The sequence below is a fragment of the Vidua chalybeata genome, chromosome 5, assembly GCF_026979565.1.
Source record: "Vidua chalybeata isolate OUT-0048 chromosome 5, bVidCha1 merged haplotype, whole genome shotgun sequence".
Classification (NCBI taxonomy): Eukaryota; Metazoa; Chordata; class Aves; order Passeriformes; family Viduidae; genus Vidua; species Vidua chalybeata.
In genome coordinates this window covers 2,919,877-2,945,030 of record NC_071534.1, presented here as the reverse complement: position 1 = coordinate 2,945,030, position 25,154 = coordinate 2,919,877, and the positions used below count along the sequence as shown (strand labels likewise).

At 40.1% G+C, this 25,154-nt stretch overlaps 2 protein-coding genes across 4 annotated transcripts in view; one reads left to right on the top strand and one right to left on the bottom strand.

Annotated features, from left to right (window-relative positions):
• Nucleotides 1–14,277: 14,277 nt before the first annotated feature.
• IAPP (islet amyloid polypeptide) lies at nucleotides 14,278–18,354 on the bottom strand. 2 transcript variants are annotated; one of them, XM_053943925.1, is made up of 4 exons: nucleotides 18,052–18,354; nucleotides 17,567–17,663; nucleotides 17,293–17,427; nucleotides 14,278–14,726 (listed from the first exon to the last, which is right to left on the bottom strand). In XM_053943925.1, exons 2-4 carry the CDS (start codon nucleotides 17,644–17,646, stop codon nucleotides 14,537–14,539), a joined length of 405 nt encoding a protein of 134 aa, XP_053799900.1. In that variant the 5' UTR covers nucleotides 17,647–17,663; nucleotides 18,052–18,354; the 3' UTR covers nucleotides 14,278–14,536. The 2 variants fall into 2 exon arrangements, with proteins under 2 accessions (XP_053799900.1, XP_053799901.1); XM_053943926.1 differs by having other exon boundaries at nucleotides 17,567–17,659.
• Nucleotides 16,979–25,154, top strand: part of LOC128788704 (solute carrier organic anion transporter family member 1A2-like) — a 30,300-nt gene continuing 22,124 nt past the window's right edge. Inside the window, exons 1-2 of one of the 2 annotated variants that reach the window (XM_053943923.1) lie at nucleotides 16,979–17,018; nucleotides 19,530–19,575. In XM_053943923.1, the coding sequence (XP_053799898.1) occupies nucleotides 19,552–19,575 (24 nt within the window). In that variant the 5' untranslated portion in view covers nucleotides 16,979–17,018; nucleotides 19,530–19,551. Of the gene's footprint in view, nucleotides 17,019–19,302; nucleotides 19,332–19,529; nucleotides 19,576–25,154 lie in introns of those variants that run through there. The other variant, XM_053943922.1, reaches the window with a different exon arrangement.

The window sequence follows — 25,154 nt, the reverse complement described above, 5'->3', positions numbered from 1 at the left end:
TACTCCCACACACAGAATGAAACAAAACACACCAGAAAACCCTGCCACATTTTAAGGCTCTTATTCTAAAAAAAAAATATTTTTATGTCTGACAAATCATAATTCCAACAGCACAAGACAGGCTGAAAGGCAAATTGCACTTGGCAACTTCATAAAAATATTTAGAATGATAGAATAATTTGGGTTAGAAGGGACCTTAAAATTCATCTTGTTCCAAACCCCTGCCATGGTCAGGGTCACCTTTTTGCTAGACCACACATCTCAGAGCCCCATCCCACCTGGCCTTGGACACTTCCAGAGATGAGGCAGCCACAGCCCTGTGCCAGGGCCTCACCCCCCTCACAGAGAAGAATTTCCTCCTCATATCTAATCTAAACCTACTCTTGTAGGAGTGAGTGCCTTAGGAATTCCCACGTGAATAGCAGCAGAGGGACAGAGATTGTAATTCTGACACGATGAGGGCTGAGTATTGCCTGCCTTAAGCCTCTGACCAGTTAGATTTACAGGAAAATGGCAAATGTTTCTCTGGTGTTTGTAGGAAACACATTTGGAGGTGTGGCATTTTAAGATGAGCTCTGCTTAGGCTGATCTGTAAATGGTATTGAAGTGGAAGAAAGAATGTTGCAAATTAAATGAATTTATCATAAAGCTTTGCAGTAACCAACAAAGTAAACAAATTTTCCTGTTCTGAGCAAGTGTGGCCAGTATGCATCTAGCCATCAAAATGCTGCACATAAAGAAAAGCACACTTCTTTGTCTTCTGGCCTCTTGCTTTCTGACTGCATAACTTCTCTCTGTCTCTCTCTCTTGCAGAAGGAGAAACTCTTCTGCAATGTTTTTTTCATCAGTCCCTTTTGATGATTCATTTTCCTATCATTTAACTCTGCTGGTGCATCAGAGGTTTGTACTTGATTCAAGTTTTTGGAACATGAATTTTTTTTTTCTAGTTGCACGATGGTATCAGGATCACTTTGTCCTTTGTCATATAAATTCTCTGAAAAGGTCAGCATGACCCTATCTTCAGGGCAGAATTCATGAAATTATAAATATGTTTGTCTAGTTTTAAAATCAAAATCTTGTGTGACAGAAAAAGCATGAGCTTAACAATCACCTTGTTGGGATCTGAAAATGGGGGCTTATGTAAGTATGAATAATAAGGGCATTGACTTTGAAAAAATCCACATTTAGAAAACCTCTTTCAAATTACAGACAACTTTTGCATTTGTTTATAATTTTTTGGAAAATATTCTCCAGTAAGTACAGAATGCCTGTGAATTTACTGGTGGCAAAATGAAGGACTGAGTCAGGAATGTAAGTCGGCACGGTTGTTCTGGCTGTGAGCCACCTTAGCTTACATAGTCAAGGAACAGATTTCTGCTTTTGAATTATCTGTGACTTTCCTTTCTTTTCAATATATGATTTAAAAAAAAAATACAAGTGTGTTAAATAGCACATCTTTTACAACCTGATTCTGTGAGTGTTTGCCTTATTTGGGTATCACTCTTTAAAATTGCCACAAAAAACCAGGGAGAAACTGGAAACTGTCCCTTGGTCTTTTCACATCCACAAACAAGCCTTTCTCCTCAAAAGTAATTTGACAAATAAATATGTTATTTCACATACTCCAGTATTTACTGTTGGACATTTGCTATGTTGACACAGCAAACAGTGTTCTTTTCAGTGCAGAGAATAATAAGAGAATTGTGTGGTTTAAAGCAAAAGCAAAACACTTGTTGACTTTGTTGGGCACCCTAAGGCCCTTGCTTAATAATCACATTTTTCAGAGGAAGAAGTATTCACATTTTATAAAAGTTTCATCACAGGTTAAGTACAAGTCAATTTAGAAATATGATTTACCAGAGCATACATCCACAGAAGTATTTTTGAAATAGTTTGTTAGAAAATAAGCATGTAGCATATTGTATAGCAATAATTTCTATAGCCAAACAGTATTGTTGATAAATGAAATATCCTGATACTATTTCTGAACATTTGAAAAGTATTAAAAAAAACCTATATAAATCCAATTATTGTTTATTGCTGACTGTATGGATTGGAGGCTTACAATTCCAGGTGTATCTCTGGTGAAAAAAGGTTACTCAAAGGTAACTGAAGATCAAACATCATAATAAATGATATTGTCATTATAGCAATACATTCAGTGATGAAAATTTTCTTACTGTCCTGCAGCCCATTTGGTGCCTGAATCCTGCTCCAATTCTCAGGCAGGAAAGAGCATTTATTGCAGTGAGGGGCTGCAGTAAGTGATTTACTGCAAAAGTAATTTATTGCAGTGAGGGAGTGCAGTATTTATTGCAGTGAGAGGCTGCAGACTATCAGAGTGATGGATGCATCAGTATGGACCCATCACTTCATGCAGGAGTGCTGATGCATCATGTGGATTTTTCATTTTTTCTCGGGATAGAAAGAGGAAACAGCACCTGCTGAAGTAGGAACAAGTCCAGAGGAGGCACCAAGGGAATCAGAGGGATGGAGCACTTCTCCTGTGAGGAAAGGCTGAGAGAATTGGGATTGCTCAGCCTGGAGAAGGCTTTGGAGTGACCTAAAGGCAGCCTTCCAGTATCTGAAGGGAGCCTACAGGAAGGGTGGAGAGAGGCTCTTGACAAGGGTCTGGAGTGACAGGACAGGAGGAATGGCTTCAAACTGACACAGAGTGAGTTTAGACTGGGCATTAGGAAGAAATTCTTTGCTGTGAGGGTGGTGAAGCCCTGGCACAGGGTGCCCAGAGCAGCTGTGGCTGCCCCTGGATCCCTGGAGGTGCCCAAGACCAGGTTGGACAGGCCTTGGAGCAGCCTGGGATAGTGGAAGGTGTCCCTGCCATTGCAGAGGTGGAACTGGATGATCTTTAAGGTCTCTTCCAGTCCAAAGCATTCTATCATTGCAGAATTGATTATCATCAAGGAAGGGTTGAAGCAAAATGTCCTCAATTTTTTGTTTCTTTTAGCTTTTCTTTGTTATCTCTTCTCATGGGCTAAAAAAAACCCTCAGCCCTCACTTTTAAAGAAGTCCTGTAAAGTTCCTACTAACAACAATCATGTAGAGGGAAATCTGTATCAAGGACAAAATTCAGCTGGACCTGCTGGTGTTTAGATGGGGTTAGTAAGAGGGCAGATGTCTATTTGTGTGGATGTTATCCATGTTGGCTGCTTAACTTAGAACTGGAGAAAACTGGGGAAATGTGAGTGTAAACCTGACTGTTGGAAGCATTCCCCAGGAATTATAGAAGCATAGAGTCAATTAGGTTTGAAAAGACCTTCAAAGCCATTGAGTCCAGCTGTTAAACCCAGCACTAAACCATGTCTTTACATGACACATCTTTTAAACACTTCAAGGATGGTGGCTCAACCCCTGGGCAGCCTGGTCCCATGCTTGATAACCTTTTTGGTGAAGAAAATTTTCCTAATGTCCAGTCTAAGCCTCCCCTGGGGCACCTTGAGGCCATTTCCTTTAGTCCTATCACTTGTTAATGGGGAGAGCTGGTCTGAGGGCTAGCTAATGCTGGTTATTTGGGGATTGTATTAACTCCCTGTAAGGCTGTTCAGTTCCAGAATTTTGTTGTGACTAGCATTTTCTTGTCTTTCCCAGCAAATTCATTCAGTTAACAAGCTATAGAAAGAATTTTAGAGGTGTTCTCAATCCTTGCATGTCTATGAGTGTTGAAATGCACATGTGAGTATGGAAGAAGCTATTTATATTCAGAGGTGTCAGCAAAAGCTATCACACAAATGTTGCCTGAGTGAAAGGTATTTTGTGTGTTTAAAAAAGGAAAGACAAGTAATTGATATAAAATTAAAATTACACTGCCAGGTATCACGTATCTCACCTGACATAAAAGGGTTCCGAGTGTTTGGTGCAAATTTTTGATCTCAGTAGCACTTCAGGAGATTCTGAGGAGGTTTCTGGCACTAAGTGAAGAAACTGACAGTTTGACTTTTACACACAGTGAGAGGGAAGCCTGGCCCATGAGTAAGGTGTTTCCTCCTTGCAATGTGTGTGCCCTTAGGTTGGGTATGTGGTGAAAAAGCACAAAAGAAATGTACCTCAGGACTGTGACAATGGCACCTTGCTGCCCAGCTTGTGGAGCTTTTGACTAATGCCCAGAGGGGACAGCAGGGTGGATTTATTTCCTTAGGAGTTCTCTGTGCATTTTGCCTTTCACTGAGTGTGACCACCTCCTTTCAAGGGCAAACAAACTTGGCTGTCTTCCTGACTCCCAGCTGCTTTTATCCCTAAGTTTTCTTTGAAAGAGAGATGAGCAGCTGGAGCACTGAGCCTGGACGTTGCTGCTCTGCTGGAGAGAGGGGACCTGGGTGTGGGAAGAGGGAAGAACTCTCTGGGGCTGCAGCTCTTCCTCAGTCAGTTCTGAGCCTCCTGTCAGGTGCAGCCTGGAGCAAGGGTGAGTGTGGGTGGCCATCAGTACCCCATGGCTTGCCACTGAGGAACTGGTGGTGTGGAGGTAGAAGGGGGGAAGGGCTCAGTTTTGGTAATGGGGAGGTGAGCAGGGCTCTGGGTTCCCACCAGAAGTGACTTTTCCTGCTCTTGTCACGCCACAGGCTCAGAGCAATCATTCCCTGTCCAGTTCAGGCTAAGGCTCATTTGTGGAAATCGATGCTGTTCTGTGCTTCACTAAAAAAACCGGTGTTTTTCCTTTCCTTTGGGTTATATTTCAGTTGTGTGTGAATTCAGCTGTGTAATTCTACTCAAGTGTGCAGCCAGTCTGGCCACCTCTCTTTTCTTTTGATTCCTTGGGCAGCAGCAGCTGCAGAATGCTAGTCCAGGTGGTCCTGATTTATAGATTTCAGGTGACGTGTTTGTGCTGAGGAGCAGCATAGCAGGACAGTGGCCATGGGTCTAGAAGGGTTTGGGGGCAAGAGGCTGCAGGGCCAGTGTAGGAATGTGCTCTCTGTTAATAGAGTAACTAAGTTATTCTTTGTCTGCTTAAAACGACAAAAAAAGCCCAAAAGTTTATCTCCCAGTTTAGGACAAAAACACCTCGTAGGACCTTTTAGACTTCACCTCAGACCTGAGGCTGAGCAATTAGACAGAAGCCAAGAAGTCCCACCTAGCTAATTCACTAGAAAAAAAAAAAACAAAAACCCAAAAAAAACCCAACCAAACAAAAAAAAAAATTTTGTGGTGTGCTTTAGCAGGAGCAAAAACCTCTTGCCCCTAACTCAGTTTTTCTCTGTAAGAACTTTATTATTTTATCTTTTATTAAATCTTTTGCTGTTTCCAACGCTACCTCAAAAACCATCCTACTCATTTTATGCCATTCAGAGTAGCTGGGCTATTTTGGGTGTGGTACATTCTCTGAGTTCATAAGACCTAGCTCAAAAAAGAAACCTATCAGGCCAGGAGAGCAGGGCTCATACCAGCAGGAGAAGGCTCTCTTCTATCTATTTATTGCATATTTGGCATAGCATAGACAAGTGCAATGGGAGTGTTCTGTGGCTGCATTGAAAAGTAAAGGCATAATACAGAAAGTGGGGGGACACAGCAGAGGTTTAAAGAGTGTGTAAGTGAAAGCAGATGCAGTAAAAGGTGAAAGAGAGAATGATGATGGGTGATCTTGAGTGATACATCCTGAGAGAAAGCATTCCTGCTTTATCCTGTGCTTGTGCACCTGGGCTTTGCTGAGACTGGCTTTGTGTTCAAACATTGCCCGATATGTGATGTGTGTGACTTTTTTGAAAAGTCTGAAGGGCTTGTGTGGATTTCACTCTCAAACTTGCTCTTTTGCAAAGAAGAATTCCACTGTGCTCTGACAACCCAAGCTGGTAGTGATAGCAGAACATGTTACCCAAAGAAAATGGCTTTATAGGCATATTCACACCACCACTGGAACTTTTATGTCTACATTCTTGCCTGCTTACAGCCACAGTGAAAATAGCTAGCAGTGTTTATTTATAAGCAGTGTTTAATAGGTTTGAGAGTGAAACACTGTGGGAAACAACAGGGCAGGTATACAATTTCTTTAGGTCTTCAGCTTATCTTTTTCAGTTTGAAACACCAGGCATTTTTCAAACAGATATTTCAGAGAGAGATTGTGAGGCACAGAGTGGCACCCAGCATGAAAAATACCAAGATCACAGTCTGTGGCAACACATTTGATGGATATTTTGATTCCAGTGATCAGATATTATGCAAACTTTGAAGGGGAAAAAAGAGATTTTTATGGGATATGGAAGACACAAGAAAAGCTGATGCCACAGAGATTTATGCTAGTTCTCTAATTCTTTAATTCTGTAGAAATACAACCCAACAAACCCAAAAAGAGTCTTGCTTGGTGAGTCAAGATGCACTGGATGCAGATATTTGGATTAAAAAAACATAGTTCAGATCAGTTTTGATTAGAACTGCAGTTCATATTATTAGAACGTGAGGGATGTGTTTGTATGAGGAGGAAGTTAACAGTTATGTTTGGTTTTCTCCTCTCAGCGATTTATAACCTAAGCATTAGTCACCGAGGCAATCTCCAGTCCCTTTCAGGATGTATAAATAAATATAGTGTAATCTACAAGCAGTGAAATTTATGGTCATTGGTTGATGTCACTCGTGTCTCTTTCTTGTCATGCTGAATAGAAAGAAAACCATTTAAGAAAACATGCAGTCTTGATTCTTTCTGTAAATATTTAGCAGCAGTAGGCTAAATCCTGCAGCCTTTACTCAAGCTTGTTACCCTATGTGATGATTAAATTAAGAAAATGAGTTTTTTACCTCTAGAATGAAACTAGTTCCTGTGTAGAAAACCTGTCCATAGCATATGATCTTCTTTGAATCCTGAGAGTCAGACAGAAGTGGCCTGGTGAGTTCCTGAGATGCATTTTGGTCTCAAAATTGCAAAAGTTAGCTCTACCACCTATGGACATCCCTTTACTTTAGCTGTTCTGTTTTCACTCACATCTCTGGCATATTTTCCAGGCTGCTGATTAGGTGCTTCCTGAATTGAATCATGTTATCCTCCACTTTTTCCTCTTTTACCTGCAAGGCTAGTGATCACAATATTAATAAATTATGTTTCTTACCTCACTCTTCCCCATCTCCCAAAAGCAGGTAATAACACGTGTCCTGATTTAAAACTCTTTTGATATTCTTATTTTTTTTTGGCACTCATCACAGAGAATTTTGACAAAACCAATTTGATAATTGATAAATTAATTGATAAAAGATTAAAAAAATAATATTAGTTCTGGCAGGACTATTATAAATAATAAAATGTTGGGTTAGTGAGCTGAGGCCCAGCAGAAACTGGCAACTTCAGTGGGTTTTCCCACAAATGAAATGCAAGGAGGGAATTCCTATTTACCTGAAGCTGCAGAATTTTGTGCTGTGCTGAGTTTAACCATGTGCATGCACACACTTACACACAGAGTGTGAAGGAAATGGCCTGAGTGCCAAGGCTCTTTTGCTGCTGCTGTGCTGCAGAACTCTCACAGATGTCAGATTTGCTTTTATTAGTGGTGCAAGTGATCTGAAATAACTCTGTTTTGGGGTTTTAAATTGACTCAAGTTATTTCCTGGTTTGCAAGTGTTTCTTATTCTAGCCAGGTTTTGTAGAAAGAAGCACTTGGAAAATGCTCTGGGGCATGTGATGGGATTCTTGGAGCTGCCCTGTGCAGGTCCAGAAGTTGGACTTCAGTGATCCTTGTGGGGCCCTTCCAACTCAGGATAGCCCATGATTCTGTGATTTGTACTGCATGGCTTGACAGTGATCTCAACATAATTATTATTTTCCTGAGCAATCACACCAGAAATATGTGCCCTCCAGTTTGTTAAAGGAACTAGGAAATACGTGCCTGAACATGTGGTAGAATGCTTTTGAAGGAGAGTTCAGATTCCTTAAGGTTGAAAACTCTGATACAAGTCTGGAAGTCTCTGTGACTTTTTTTTTTTTTTTTTTTTTTTAAGCAACAAAAATGTATTCACCCTCTTCTTCAAAATTTTGTTTTTGGCCTCAGTGTTGGAAAACTCTTTTGTGCCATGCTGCCTTATGTGGTCACTAGATGAATCTGTGTTTGTGCACAGCTGCTTGAGCTGTACATTGAGGTCAGGCTGTTTTTGTGACTGAGAATCTGTGTGAAGCTGTGTCTGCGTGCAGATCTGGAAAACATTCTGCTATCTTTTCCCCAGCTGCTTTTCCTGTCTGTGCTCTGCTGTTTCCAAAGCAATGTTTAGTTCACCGATTCTCTCCTCCCTTCAAACTTTCCCAAAACAAGAAGGGGAGAGAAAAAAAAAAAAAGGAGAAAAAGCCAGGCTGGAAATTAATAGTGCCTTAAGAAGGAGAAGATTTGCCTGTTTTAGAGCCAAGCAGCACTTCCTAGAGGCAGCCTGTCACCTCCAAAGGTGTGGAGGAAGGCATTTGAAGTTCAGGTTCTGCTGTGCTGCGCTCTGCAGCCAGAGGGGAAACCCTCCTGGTGGGAGAAATCCTTCTGGAAAAGCTGTTGGGAAGTCCTGCAGCACAGCCCCGAGTTAGGGTGGTCTGTGGGCTTATCTTTGAGGATTCCAGGGTGCAGAAGGATGATGATGAAATTAGGGATGTGCCAGAAGATGACAGGAGGGCCCCTGTGTTTAGGTCAGCATCCCATAAGGGACAGGAAAGTCCAGTAAAATATTGTGTCTGCTGGATTGAGGCCTGAACTCATGCATACCCTTCTGGGGACACAGTGATGTCTTTTTTTGTTCTGGAAAAAGCCCTTGCTTAGCTGTCTTCCAGAGTACAGCTGCCTTTCAGACATGGAGGCTGCTCCAGCTCAAGGTGATCCACGGGATCAGCTGTGCAAGGAGAGGGTTAGGTTGGATATTAGGGAAAGGTTTTTCACCCAGAGGGTGGCTGGGCACTGAACAGGCTCCCCAGGGACGTGGTGACAGCCCCAAGGCTGCCAGAGCTCAAGGAGCACTTGGACAATGCTTTCAAGCCCAGGGTGGGATTCTTGTTCTCTGCACAGCCAGGACTTTGGTGATTCTCGTGGGACCCTGCCAGCTCAGGATGTTCTGTGATTCTTTGATGCTTGGGGTGTAGTTGATAGAAATCATCCTGCAGAGCCCTTAGTTCATCTCCAGTGCTTATTGTTTAATGTGAAAAATAGGGGAAAACTTGGGGTTTAAACGAGTTCTGTTCACAGCTGTGAGTGGTGATTCACAGAAGTTGTATTTGCTAAGATGTGGAATGAAGGGGAATAATACTAGGGTGAAGCAGAGACTTATTCTGCAGCCATTCAACTCCAGATAACATTTTTTAATCAGTTCTGTGCTATGTTAGGCTCACTCAGGATGTTTGTGTTTACAGAACTGGCACTGAAATGCTCAAAAACCACGTGTGGATTGTGCCATTTAGGGACTTGCTTGATTAAGAGTTGATGATTTTAGTCCTTTCCAACCTGAATGTTTCTAATATCACTGTGGCCATCCTGAAATCAGAAGCAGTACTTGGAGTCAGTGAGGTAATCTTTCCTCTGAAGCTCTTCTTGACCATCCCCTGCTATCTCAGGCTGCTTCAGATTTGTATTTTCTCTGAGACAAAGAATATTCTGTCCCACAATCTTGGTTTTCCCTCTCTCCTTCCTGTACCATAGCAAGCAGACAATTTAGAAATTAAAAAAAAAAAATAGCTGCCAGTTGCTTACTGATCATGGACAAAGTATTTATGTATTTTGCAACCTTAACATTATTTATCCCCTCCTCCTTTTATATAACCCCTTTCTTTCTTCCTTCTGTAAAACAAACAAATAGAGAAATTACAAAAAAATCCTTTTCTCTGTTGTATGGTTTGACATGCAGCACAGAATGGTATTTAAAATGAGTGATGTGTAAAAATGCCCCATATTCTGAGAGCTCAGCTTCCTCAGTGCTGGACTGACAATCAATCACAGGAATTTTAACACAATTCCTCCAGTGGAAGCAGGTCCCACTTTGACTCCTTCCAAAGGGACTGCTTAATGAATAAGGACTGATTCTGTTTGAAAAAAAAAAACTGATCTGCCTCTGTTGAGAGTGTAAATAATAATAAGCACGTTCTGGGTTTAATGCTATTTTAATCCTGTTGAGGAGCACTTCATTTAAAATCGATTCTAACTATTTAAATTCACTTGTGTAATGATTTATTTATTGCAACTCCAATTATTTTGATGCACCCCAGTATATTAATCCCTTTTGAAAAGCAAAATAATAAATGTCACTAGCTGTTCTGCAGCAGAGCACAGGTTACCTGTGCTATAATTATTTACGTTAAGGATATTGTAAAAGAGCCTATAAGAAACAGTTTCACTGTCTCTAATGCAGGATCAAAAAGAGCCTTTTAAGGTGGAGAGGAAAAAAGTTATTATAGTAGGGGCAGATCTAAGATTCTTAATTTGAGTAATTAAACCTATTTTGTATTTTTAAGAGCATTTCTAGGAAATTATGACTTTATGGCATGATTGTTACTCAAGTCAGCCCTATTGTTAGGCTTAAAATGCATTTGAATTTATTCTTTTTATTCAGAGGTTTTAGCATTCAAGGAGACATTTTTTTACACAATGAACAGCAATTTTAACTATTGTTTTATCATCACTGTCTTGTTCTTTAGTGAGCTTTTGATGACTTGACTTTTAGCATTCATGATTCCTCCTTTGAGACTTTTTTTGTTATCATTTTGATTTTAAGGTAGTTTTTTAGTTAAAGTATTCTTAACTGAATCTAATAAAGGATAAATAGTTTTCATAGCAATTGTAGCTGGAAACCAATTTTTCTAATTTCAGGGAAACTAGAGAATCCAGATTTGTGTTCCTAAACTGAAGCTTAATTTAAATGGTGGATTTCACATCTGAGCTTGAATCTGGTTCTGGAGCCTTACACAGCTCCACAAAAATACTTTATTTTTCAGTGTGGGATTTTTTATGAGTGTGGCAAAACAGAGATAACAAAAAAAGCAGAGTAGGATGATTTGGACAGAAGTTGTCACATCCCCTAGGAGGATTCAGTTTCGTGGGACTTCAGCCATTATTCTGTGCAGAGCAGGGAGATGTGTCATTCCCAAGCACAGCTTTTTTGCTGATTGCACTGCAGGAGGAATGCAGAGCTGTCCCTTTTCTGTGTAACAACAACAAAATTGCCCAACCCTGTCACTGGGAACACCACGCCTGTCAAACTGTGTTTGTAAATGCAGGCTCAAAGCCTGCATAAATCTAGAAATTGAAGATATTCAGTAGTGCATTACAGGAAAAGGATTTTATTCAGGGTATCAATATATTGCCTTTCAAATAGTGAAAGCCATTCAGTAAAATCCAGACTTTCTAATACCTAATCCCATTAAATTAAAGCTTCCTAATAAATGGAAGCTTTGTCAGCCTAGTGTTTAAAACTCTCATCAAGAGACTTATTTATTTGAAAAATAGCTAATTTCTTTAATAGCAATTGAAATTATTAATTCCAAATTTGCTATTTGGGAAAATATATTTTATGTTTCATGAATATTGTGTGCTTTCTTAGTTTTAGCCCAAGCTTTTACAAGTGAAATCAATTTCTTTCCTCAACTCTATTCATCATGAGAAAATATAAATCCTGTCTTTTATGAAGCTGTCATAGTTCCTAAGAAATATTAGACCCCAGGGCCCACTACTCCATTTAAAACATTCTTCATGTTCCTACAATCTTTTTTTTTTTAACAATCCTTTTGCTTGTTTGATGACTTTTACTCTTCCCCTTCTCATATAGTGAAATTCAATATTATTCTGGTTTTTTTTAAACACAACTTCATAGAACATACTAAAAGACAGGGATTTAGTATTTTTTAAAAGGGAATATAGCCACGTTTATCACATTGTCTGCATTCTTAATTTTCCTCTCTTGTATTTTTTGTTTGCTTGCACTTTCTCTGAAAGACGTAGGGAGTCCAGATGAATTGAAAAAGAGCCCAAGCTATGTAAGGCTGGATTCTCAGGTAATATTTACATCCCTGAAGAAGTTGAGAAATACATCTTGGGATTTAAAAAAATGCACAGAGGCACTTATTTTTTTCTTAAATATTCTGAAAATTCTGATTATGCTGTTTGCAGAGCTGATGAAGCAATGCTTACTATTAATTAATTATTAAATAATTTTTTTTTTCCTTTCAATCCTTTCTTTCCCTGGCTCATTTGCTCAGGATTGTGCTTGTATCCAGGCTTACTATGGCTAGATCCTTCTTTTCTGAGAGGCCCAAGTGCAGCAACAGCAGGAGGAAGGGGAGCAGAGCTGTGTTCCCAAGGGAATTTGGGGGAGGGAAAACAAGTCTCACTGAAGGAAGTTTCTCGAGATGCTCCAGCTGATGAATTAACTAAGGTAGCTCAGAGTAAAAGGTGATTTGGAGTCTGAGGTGTTGGTGGTGTGGGTTTTTTTTTTTTTTTTTTTTTTTTTTTACCAAATTTTTTTCTCTTTGATTTTAGTTTGAACAGTTGATACCAAATGCAGATGAGATCCCTGTCACCTAACTCTAGTTATCTGAAAGTTAAGTGCTCGTTTTCAGCTAATTGTCTAGACACTCTGTATCATCAATGAAGCAATAGAGGCACTTCAGCAGTGATTAATCCCATCCTAAAATAGATGTCTAAGCTGGGATGAATTGGAAGAAGCTGTCTTCCTCCACCAAACAGCAGGAGAGCACTGACAGCTGGGTAGACACAGAGGAGCTGAAGACAGGTGAGATGGTCCCCCTCTTCTCTCTCTCTCTGTGCTTTCACTGAATTTAGGATAGGAGTTCCATCCTTCAGTGTTTGTGGAATAGTTTGACCACGTGAAAAAGATGCTGGTATCAAATCCACCAGCATCTGGTATCAGGAGTGCAGAAGGCAGAAATGAATGTTCCCAGTTGCACTGGTTCTGTGCACGGGCAGCCTGTGCTTTGCTGGGGTTTGCCAAAAGGCAGCTGAAAACACAAAAGCTGGTGCATAAAGCCTTGCTCATATTCCAGCCTGGGATCAGCCAGGGATCAGCATCCACCCACAGGGAAGGCTCCACTTGGTTGCTCCTCTGTACAAACAGTGTCACAGTGACAATTCACAGCTCTCCTCTCACTTTATTTGTTTTCTGAAACATAAATATTCTAACTGAAACACAAATTAAGCACACAGTGTGTGTGCAACATAACTCAAAAGTAACTGGGATGGAAAGCATTTCAAGCTGGCAGAAATATTGGACCAATTTAATACCCTATAAATGGTTTTCTCAATAAAATTCAGAATTGATATCATTAATTAGAACATTAATGAAGGTTGAAACTTTCCTCAATAGAGTAATTAGTAAGACTCCTGTGCAGTAATTTTTATTCCCATGTGTTTTTTTGTGAAATGAAGTGAATATGCCATTTAACATTAAATTTAGCAAAAATGTTTCTATTTGGAGGTATATTTTATAACAGAAACAAACCAACTGAAGGCAGTTATTAAACTTTCATTTGCCTCTCCAGAACTAAGGTTATGGTGAATGTTTTTCCTAATTGGATAATAATGTTTTTCAGATGGCAGTGAACCCTTCACTGAGAAAGTGTGGGCAAACCCACACTTTATCCCACACTACATCATTTCTGTGATATAGGATGTCACCTTTAGGAAAATTTGCTTAACAGTTTAAAGGATTTTAAAGGCTTTTAAGCCTGCACTGATCCTGGGCTGAGGTAGGAGAAAATAACAATGTCAGATTCTCATTAAGGTCTGCCCATCTGTGAAATATTTTCTCTGGATTTTGGTAGCAATGTAAGTAAGCCAGTGAAAAAAATTACTGAGTTTCTATGAAGCATTTTGCTTCTTGAACTACTCATTGTTTTTTTTTCTCTTCCCTTTGTTACTTTAGTTCAAGGAAAGGAATACCCAAGGATGGAAGTTCCTGCTAGCTTATCAGACCTTTATCTTATTCATATTCAAAAGCACTTATTATGCTTACATTTTTCTGATGCTATCTTTACATAAGAAGTGCAAATTCCACGTTTCTTTGCTTGTTGTATGTTATAGTGGAAGCAGGCCAGCCAGTAAACTGCATCATTCTATGATCATGGTGCACAATGCAGCATCTTTTCTCATCTAGCTGTTCCTGCAGCTGTACAAAACAAGATGCTGGAGATGTTTCAAAACCAGAAGATTCTTGTTTTACTTCCATTAGAGCATAACTTCTGCTAGCATTCTGATACTTGTTTTTTATTTAAGGTGATTTCTTTCTCTTACCGAGCTGAGATTATAAAGACATACACATCATGGGTTATTTTTTTCATCCTTTTAATAATAATAATAACGATGATTTAAAAAAAACCTCGTTGCAATTACTTTTCCATTTATTTTCATGGTGGATTTTTACAAAGGAATTTACCAAGCAGATTTCTGGAGCTCTTAGTGGAGTTGGAAGGGTAGCCTGTGCATGTCCTTGTACATGCACAGCGGGATGGTGAACATAAATCACACACACACACACACACAGAGAACAAGGCACTGCTAAGACTGTACAGGTAATAAACGACCAAGAGGTTGCTGATACATTAAAAACTGAGCTTCTCAAGAGCTGCCTCACGGCCCTAGAGCCGTGCATGGTTTTGGGGCTGCGTGCTTGGCAGCCCTGCCGTGTCCCTCTTGCCGTAGGTGTTGGAGCCCACGTTGGTGGGTGGGTAAAGGGCCCCCAGGCCGCTGCTGGAGCGCACCAGGAAGGCGGCCAGGCGCTGTGTCACACACGTGGCCGTGTTGCATTTCCTCTTCTCCAGCTGGTGGCTGCCGAGGTGGAGCAGAGAGAGCCAAGGTTAAGCCAAGCGATGAGCAATCGAGTGTGCCGCTCCTCACAGTCATTTGAGCTCTGCTAACGTGGGAGTTCTTTTAATGTGTGCGCAAATACGGGAACGTTAGAATCTTCCCACCACCTACTTTGTGCCTGAAAAAAATTCCTTGTGCTGGGTGCTATTATCAGTTTTAGTGATGGGGGTTATTCAAATGCAGAGACCTGTCGTTTTTATTGATATCCTGCACAGCAGTTTATGACACCCAGAAAACCTGTAATGATAGTATAGGTAAGACACTAAGTGAAAGCAATGACTAAATGTTTAACTTTCAGCTGAACTTCTAAACTCTATTTAGAGCTCTTGCTGATATCATGAGGATTACTAACATAGTGATGATCACTAACATTGATTTAGTTCTCGTGTTTCCACAGAATCGTTATCCTGCTCTCACTGAAGGGACTGGTGATATTCCAGTCCACACCAAGTGGGCTAAACCCAAAGGTTTTCTCCCATCTGCACCACATCTCATGAGAGGCAGCAGGCATTGCCAGCTTCTGCCAGCCTCAGTACCACTTAGGATGGTCTTTAGCTCTGTCTCTCCACCACTTCGCTCTGGCTAAACTGCCACGTCTTTTTTTGGAACACCAGCAGCTTGGAAGTTCTGTTGTGGTGAGAGAGAATCCTCTGCTGACTGATACTTTAAAAAGAGTGTCCAAGGAGGAATCCTATCTAAAAGTAACATTTTGTGATCTGAACCAACAGACCATTTGCAGAACTCCATGTAAAATTTATGTAGCATGAGGGTTTTTTTTAAATCGTAATAAAATTGCTAGCTTGAGAGAACTTGGGTTTCCACATTTGTTCCTTAGACTGCTGTGTTGTTCCTTCAGACAGAAATGCTTGCTGAGATTCCTACTGAGTTATTGCTTATTTTCTTGGACTTCTTCATGCTGATATGGCATGAGTTAGACACCAGTTTGTGGCTAAAATTTACTGTGAAGAGCAACAATATCCTAGTTTCAAACTCTGAGCAGTTACCAATATGTTCCTTTGCTTACTGATTATTAAATCTATCATCTAAAATGTCCTATAACCTTTTGCAGTTATTTGTGTCGATCTGAGAATCCAAGTGGAATAGCAGCTGTGAAAGGAGTGTCTGTATTATACTGGCTCTCCATTAGTAGACATGCAGCAATTTTTAAGCAATTAATATTTTAAATGTGTAATTGCATTAAAAGGAAATTGTTGGACATGGCTTTATATAACCTCTCACTGACTTTCGTGGGTATTTCTATTGGGTTTAATCAAGCCTTTAACATACAAGGTTCAAAGAGCAGCTGGTTCTCACAGAGATCCTGCTTTATTCGTGGAGGCAGAATTCTCTTTCCCATTAAAGCTACAAAATCAAGTTGAAAACTCCAGCCCTTACAGGAAGCTGCTGGGTTTCTACCTCATGTCCAGCCTGGCTGAACCCACCACCCCTTTTAGCTTTAAATGAATATTTGCAGCCAAGAGACAACTCACCCAGTGAGACATGGTTCTAGGCCCCAGAAAATCAGATAAGGCACACCACACCCATCAAGGTGATGCCTTGTGTTTGAATATTGCAGTTATTTTGGGGGGGGTTTGTATTTTTTTTTTTAAGTGATAGCTGTAAAGAACATTAGAACTTCGCCTCTGTTATAAAAATACTTTGGAAGGTACAAAAATTGTCATGTAATAGTATTTTTTAAATATATATTCAAAGAGAGAGTAACAGGCAACTATATATACATATGTATTTACTGAATTCATCTATAACAGAATTGCCATAGAAAGAAATTCACTCAAAAGCCTGACAAAACTAGATGAACTTGAAGGTCTCTTCCAACCTTGATGACTGTGAAAATCATCAAGTAGAATAGTGAAAAGTAGAATAGTTCAGTGCTGCTTATTTTTTAGTAGAAATTGCAAATAAATCTTGAAATGTTTTTTTATTCATTAAAAAGTTGCCTGAAATTGAATTTATAAATTTATAAGAATGTGTTTCAGACAAGTGAAACTCTATCAGAACCAATTTCTTCTTTTCCTTCTTCCCGTGATTAAATTAATATTTAATTCTGTGATTTAAAAATTTGCTTAATTACTGACTGAAAGCATTTATACTATAAAATAATTCCATTCTAGCAGAGAATGCTAGTATTATTAAGAAGGGTATGCTTTTGGTTTTTTTTTCCTCTTCAGGCTTGGAAATCTGACAATTTTTTAAAAAAGGAAGGCACTTGCAATATACACCTTTCTTCTCAAGGTAATGTACTATTTACAGCCTCTTTAATTTATGAAAGTGTTATAATTGTATTTGCAGCTTTGTCCCTGGATTTCACTTTCTACCCTGAACGCTTTGATCTTTATGTTACAGAAAAGCTGATCTTTATGCTTACTCTATTTAGTAGAAGGATATTTTAATCTCTTTTTTTTGAGAGAAACAGCTGAAGTCTCTCAAGTAGCAGGATATCACTGGAACAAAGTTTGCTTCATGGCTCAATCTGATATGGCTGGAAGAAAAAAGGGAAAATCAATACCTTTTTGCCTTTGCTGCTGGTTGTTCTGGCATTTCCTCACTAAGTGCTGAGAGTGTATTATGTGACATTACAGGCAACATCCATCCTTGTCTCTTGGAAGTACCATCAGATAGATCATCAGCCACAGACAGTAATCTTTGAGCAACAATAAAAGAGTGAGCTTTAATAACTCTCTTTTTATAATATTTGAGACGTGAAAAGCAAAAGCAACTCATGCACTAATCTGAACACCTTTTTCCCTAAAGAGAAATAAACATGAATATTTGTTACTCACCTCTCAATAGGTGTAGCTTCCAAACAGCTCAGAGTGACAGAAAGTGCAATGAAGAAAACTGACAGCTTTAGGTTGCACATCTTTCCTTCCAAACTTTCTGAAAAGAACAATGATTCAAAACTGAAAGCTAACCCAAATACTCTTCAGCATATCCTCTTATTGATGCCATAAATCAAGAGCAGCTAGTCTTTTTCACAGGCTGGAGTGAGAAAAATGATCCCCTCAAGTTTAGTGACAAAACTGAGTTTCAGAAATATAGCTCTCAGGAATAAATGCTCATTTTCCATCCAGTAGTTTCAATCCTATCCCTTACCTCTGGTTTGCATTCCCTGACACATCCCAGTCTCAAATTCTGGTCCCCAGTGCAGTTTACTTTAAAGTTGTCTATGTTTTTCCTGAAAAATGCTCGTGATTAATAATATTGTGCTTTTTAAAGCACATCTGTTGCACTGCAGGTAAGGTAAGAAAAAAGGGAAATTATTTACCTTTGTTGTGGCCACGGATCTAACTGGAGAAGCCAGCAAGCCCTCTTGGTTAGCAAGAAGTGTGCATGCAACAATTCCACGCTTGCATCTAGCTCTGGAGTATCCTTTTCCCTCTTCCTTTCTGGCTCTTATATATCCTTGACACCTTTCTCAGCTCTGACATCAGGCAGCACAGAGAGACTGTCGTTAGTTCCAGTCCCTATAGACAGAAAGTGCCCCAGAGAGGAGCAGAGGCAGGTGGGTCATTATTGCACTAGAGCATCAGGAAATATTCACCTGGTGTGTGCAGAATGCCCTGCTGAAGGTGCTGCAGTAGCATCCTGCACATCAGAAACGTAGCCTCAGTTTTGCAGCTCTGATGAGCTGCTGAGGTAATATTCCCTGTGGGTGTTTTCGAGGGCTAAATAAGGTAACAAAAGTTACAGAGCAAATGAAACACCAGGCCACTGGTAATTGAAATGCAGGAAAACGTATCTCAGGAAAGATGGAAGGGTTAAAATTGTGGAGTTTTGCTGCAAAGTATAGATCAGAAAGAAAAGGTGTCTGAAGGGAGAAGAGCTGTATGACGAATAAGAAAAGAGTGAAAGTTGTTCAAATTGACAGCTAGAGTTCTCATTCAGTGTAACATGGTAGAAATCATGTACATTTTTCAGTCAAGTCTAAATGTGAATGAAAATTCTGTCACTATGAATGTAAAGTCTCATGTTTTACTAACACAGGTTCTTTGTCGTGCGTGAAAATTGAGTCAATTAATACTTTTCAGAAGGCAAAGACTAGGATTAAAAAGCCAGGAAATGTCAGAATAAAACTACCTGTGCAAATTTATTTGTCTAGTATGCCTTGAGTATGGCTCAGGGGAAAAATGTACAGCTTTTAATAGACTAAATCCAGTGTTAATGGATTACCTAATTGCAGATTTCCAAGGATACAGATTAGAGCCATTTACCTCTGATTTCAGTGGAAATTAGGCAAATCAGGTTTTTTCCCCCCTCTGTCTCCTTAATTTCTGCTAGGAACCCCAGTGCCTTTGGAAAACAGGTCTTTTAATTCTTTATAAAGGTCAAGGCTCTGTCACAAAAGCTGAGCAAAAGTTCTCTGTGATAAGAAGTTACCATGTGCATCTTTTCTACCCCCAAGAACACGAATTCGTTCAGAGCTACTTCAGTGCCAAGTGCATTGCCTGAACTGGAAACCCCCTTCTTTGTTGGTTTAGTCTGTAGTAGAAGATTTTCCTTGCAATGGCTCAAGTTCCAGAGCTGGCTCACTTCAGGCTACTCGAGGTGAATACAGAAGGAATATTTAGCTGGGATAGTAGCTTCTTAATTTGATTACAGCAGTCTGCAAATGAGGCTCTAGAAAGTGACAAAATGTTTTGTTAACTGTTGTAGGTGTGTCCTTGGCTTTTTTTTTTTTTTCGAGGGAGCTACTGCTGGATATTTTTCTCTGTTTTTATATCATCATACACTTCTTTTCACCAGGTTCCTGTTATTCCCTCTCTGGATGGACAGTCCCAGTGTAAGAGAAGTAAGTGCAGTGTTTTATCTTCGCCGTGACAGTAAGTTCTGTGCAACATCTGAAACAAGTTTATCTCTCCAAAGACTCACTGTAGAATTTGACTATGATGAAATAACATTCTGGTGTTAATTTCACAGTGGCAATTTCGCTCCTCTGACGTGAAGGCATGATTAAACCCATTTTACAGAGATTGTATTGTGCTGAAAAATAATTACACAGATACTCTGCCTGGGGATTGACATCAGCCAATCTTCACTGCTTGGATATTGAACTTGAAAATGCCTTATTGTGCTTTTTCCTGGGTGGAAAGAGATCTGTGTGCCACTGACACTTAGTAGTGGTCTTTATGCTTAGCCCGTGTGAGAGGTGTTGTTTCAAATCCTGGAAAGCAATGGATAGATCAGTTTGTGTTTAAGACTTTAAAAGACTTCACTCACTACTCAATCTCTTCTGTTTTAAGGCAACTGAGTGGTTTCTGTATCAAACTTGAATCAAGCTATGGCTTGAGAGAAATAAAATGAAATACCAATTTTCAAATAAGTATTGATCCCAAATTCTAATTGCAGCTGTCCTGCAAAATAGATTGGGGTGGGGGGGGGGGAAGCCCCTAATGCTTTGAGAGAAGAAGAGAAAGGCTCCTTCTTGAGTGCATTGTGGAAATGAAAGAAGGCTCATGATGTCCCAGGAGCATTGCCAGCCTCCTGGGCTGCACAGCATCTTGGCAGGGTCAGCAAGAAGTCTATCCAGCCATTAGTCACATGTAAAGTTAACAAAAGTAAGGTTTTGCAGCTCCTGCTGCAAGTTCTCTTAAGCAGGAGTGGTGTTTTCCTACACAAACAGGAACAGAATATTAAATTGTGGAATCTCTTTGACAGCAGAACAGTTCATAACTCGAATTTCAAGATGGTGGCACTAAATACTTTACAGTCAGTGCCATTCAATGAGTGGTTGGAAAGCTGTTTTTACCACTGACAAAGTTCCTCAGCCTTGATCTTAGAAAAAACCCTTTATTCCTGTGCATGACAACATATAGTTGTTGACAACACAGAGTTCTCTGACACGTGTTGTGTCAGCCTAAGGAAAAAGAAAATCAAGTGTTCTCATTAAAGAAATCTGTGATCACTTCTATCCTGAGTAGTAAAGGTAATTTTAGATATTTATACTGGTGTTTAAGTCTTTATGCAAAGACTTGTCTAAAGAATTGTGCCTGTTAGCTGACACCAGAGCTGAGGTTCAAAAACAATCCAGATGTGTTTTGTCAGTTCCCTGATTCCTTCTGGAAGCTGCCTAAAAGTCTGGAACTGCAGAATGCTGCCCTTGCTCTGCACGGGGGTGCCCTGGCAGCAGAGGAACAGGGGAAGCAGCCTTGGCTCAAGTGTCTGCTGCTTTCGTGTCCTGGGGAGTGGGATTTGTGTCACTAAATGTCAGGGGAATAGAGACACCATCCTAGTGCCTGTTTCTAATGCAGGAGTCTAAGCCAGCTTAGATGGGCTGTGCCTGTTTCTCTTTTTTTTGCCTACAAAAGCAGCCTTGGGTGACTCGCTCAGGTGCAGATGTTTACACTGCGGGTGCCAAAATGCAAATAAAATGAATTCCACCGGGGTGCTTCAACTCTCTTCTGTGCTCAGTGCCTGAGATTAAAGATTGTCTCCCTCTTTCTCACATTTTCCTTTTCCTTAGGCTGTTCTTGGCACCTGCTGGGCAGCTGGTTCCCACTTTTAATGGCTGCTTTTCAATGTCTGAGTTCTACCTTTGCTTAATAACGTTAATGAGACACGTTAAGACTCTTGCTCTCCCCCATTCAGGAGTGTCAGGGCCACCTTACCTGGTGCAGGTGTTTCCCCAGCTGCTGTGCAGCTGTGTGAGGCAGATGTCTCCAGTAAATTACCCTGTTGCTCAGTTACCAGGAGCTGGAAGTGTGTGAATAACTTGTGGATTACTTGGTCTGTTGTATCAAAATGGAAAAAAGGACAGGTTTAGTCATTAACTTGCAATTTCAGTTTCAACTATTCCAGTACTTATTTCAATTTTTTGAATAAACCAGCAATCAGAACAGCAGCAGCATTGCCATCCATCAGTATAAACATTGCCAGCAATGACACAGAGTGGTGTGTGTGTCACAGCTTGTAGCTGTTACGTGAGCTGAGCACAATGTTTAATGCAATTGTTTATACCAATTTTAGTAGCCTTTCATTCTTTTTTAATTAGCTGCAAACCAAAAATAAAGCATAAAAAAAAGAGGTTTCATTGATAGCACCTCTGAAGAAGTCAAAGTACCCCATATGGCCAAATCTGAAATTAGAAGAGTAAATCAGCTTTTCTGCTGTCATTTTTTATGTCCTAAAATATCCAGGATTGTCCTGGCTATCAGGGCACTATTGTAACTAGTGGGTCTCTTTCAACCTAGTCATTCTGTGAGCCAAAAACTGTGTGGAACATCAGAGGGGGTGTAAAATTACTCTAGAGAATTATGATTAGGAACCTTGATTGTTCCCTAGATTTTTACTTTTGGATGGCAAAGTCCAAAAGTTTTGGCTATAATGCTCTCTTCCCAGTATTTCTTGCTTGGTGCTGTGTTGTTGAATACTACAGTGTTTGCACTTTCTGGTGTGTGTGGAGTTGTAATTTTCTACTGTTAGCACTTAAGCTGTGTGTAACTGCTTTGTTCAAATAGTGTTTCATTAAATATGCTTTTGCTAGCACAGCTTTCTTTGTTACCCCTGTTGCATGTGGGCCATTTCAGTGCTGATAAAAACACAAAGAGCTGTTCCTGTTGATCCCAAAACTGATGTTTGACCTGAGGGAGAAATATGTAAGAAGCAGCTGAGAGGTAAGAGGTGGAAAGTTACTCATTTCTCCCCCAGTGGAAAAAAAGATGATTCAGAAATAAACAGTGTCCATCCCTGGAATTGATGAGCAAATGAAAAGGAGTAATTTGGGTAGTCAGGAGTGTTTCAAACCAACTTTTATGATGTATTTTGTTTCTCAGCTCACGCCATTGACAGAAAAATGACGTAGCCTGACAGGACTATTGCTAGGATTGCTCTGAGAATGAGCTCAGCAGCTTGTGCTGAATCAGTGCCTGTAGCTGGGAATCCCTCAAGCAGGGGGAATAAACTCCATGTTTAGATCAGGAAAGGCAGAACTGACAGCCCAGTGGTTGGTGAGTTGTAGTTCCTAGTGCCATTCTTACTTACACTTTATAGAGTTTTAATTGCATCCAACAATTTACCTTTGAATACAACAGAAGGTTTAACTTTTTGATTTTTTTCCCCCCTGTCTCTCCTGCAACCTGTTTCCAGAAGTTAAAAGCAAAAGCAGGACTCCCTTTTGGTTACCAATGTCACTCTCAAGGGCTCTAAACAGTGCTGATGGTAAATAGGACTATGGAATAGAAAAACTGTTCTTCCTTTCTGGTAGTCATCCATTGCTTCCTGCTATGCTAATTAATTCTCCTTGGTCACTTTCTGTAGCAATTAATGTAGAAAAAGGTGTTCAGGTTCCGAAGATATTGTTGGAATGTATATCTGCCACTTCTGTAATAGCATAGGGAGTTCTCTCACTTGTTGTATTCATGTGTACTTCAAAGCAGAACAAAAAGCCTTGCTGAAAGGAAGGGCAGGGTGAATATATTGAATTACAGAATCACAGAATGGCCTGGCTTGGAAGAGACATTAAAAATCATCCAATTCCAACCCCCAGCTTCCACTATCCCAGGGTGCTCAGAGCCCCATCCAAGCTGGCCTTGGACACTTCCAGGGATGGATGGAACATCCACAGCTGCTCTGGGCAAGCTGTGCCAGGGCATCACCACCCTCACAGGGAAGAATTTCTTCCTAATATCCCAACTAAACCTACTCTCTGCCAGTGTGAAGCCATTCCCCCATGTCCTGTCATTCCATACTTTTGTAAACAGTCCATCTTTCTTGTGGGCTCCCTTCAGGTCCTGGGAGGCCTCAATTTGGCCAGCCCATAGCTACTGAATGACAGAATGAAGTCTCCCTAAATGCTCCTGTTAGGGGAACAAAGAGAGGAATTAGGCATGTGTGGAAGTGCTGTTTCTGATTTAGTAACTGTGAGAACTCTCCACCCCTTCTTCCCCACCCCAGCATCTTTGATAAAGAGCACAGACATCTGCAGAAGGTGCAGGGAGACCAGGAACCAGCCTCTGTGCTCCCCAGCCTCATTCCACTGCAGCTGAATCACTGGGAAATGCAAAGCTAATGAAATCAGTCACCTCTCAGAGAAACTGCTGGTTTCCAAAAGAATTCCACACAGATTCATGTCAGCCCTCCACACCTGATGCAGTGCAAAAGTTTTAATGAAGTTTTCTTTTAAGCTATCCCACTTTTAAAAAAATCAGATTTTTTTTTTCTTCTCTGCAAACTGCTGCAAGAGAATGACAATCTGGCTTTGTCTTGAAACACTCTGAGTCTTTTAGATGATGCTGTCTTGACAGCTCTGCTATTAATAGTGGCATTTTCTCTGCTGTTTAAAAAGGAGACTTGTGCTGAACTGAGCATCAGTCATGTTCGTAATAATTTTTCACTAAGGGTAGATGCAGTCTATGAGCTTACGTAGGAGAATTTACATTGACAATACCATGAAACATTAATTAACTTATTTATGGCATGTTATCACACGTAGCTGCAAAATAAGATAGCCCTTCTTCAAGAAGAAGTGCAGTAGGGCTGAATTTACAGCATGCCTGAATCACTGTGTGTGTGAGTGCAAGACCTGACCTTTTCATTCTACTTGGAGATGAGAAAAGACTTTGATAAGCACAAGGAACTTGAATAGGTACATGAAACTGTCTTTCTACTGTAAGAAGTCATTAAAAATTCATTAGAAGTTCAGCATAGGCATCTGAAAACATTTAGTGTGTTTTTGGTCTGTTTTGGGAGTGTCTTATTGCTGTTTCCTTCCATTTAGCAGCAAATCCACTTTTGGCTGAGCTCATCCTTAATAACAGAATTCACGAATGGTGTGAAGAACTCAGTACTTAAATGTGAGCTCTCACAAATAATTTAGGAGCTACAAGTGACATGGTTAGTCCAAACAGGGGTGTTTTTTTGTGATAAATTGTTTTTGAGTCAAACACTCAGTGGAAAATTGAAAGCATGGCATTATTGTGAGGGGTGGGGGGAAATGAGGCTCTGGAACATTTCGCTCATTAACATATTGAAATAATTTCATATTAACTCATTGTGCCAAGGAATGATAACATTTCAATGGGAAAAAGTTGAAAAGTCACCTTATGAAAGCATTTGATTGAGAAAAGAGCCTTGTGCAGAGCAGAGAGAGGCACAGACTTCAGGAGAAGTGTCCTTAAAATCCATAGGTGTTGGATGCCTACTGTACATTTGGAGTGGGTATCTTGAATTCTGCTTTTGATTTCAGAGTATTTTCTGTTACATAAATTACTGTCTGCATAAGTAGTCTTTATTATTATTTTTCTTGATTTGCAGGACTCCTACACATTTCCACTCTGGCTAGTGACCATGATTCTAGTGACTGTGGGCTTGATGTTCTTTGTTTTCACAGAGCTCCCATGGGCTGCAAATGGCTCTTTTCATTTTAGAGAGTTT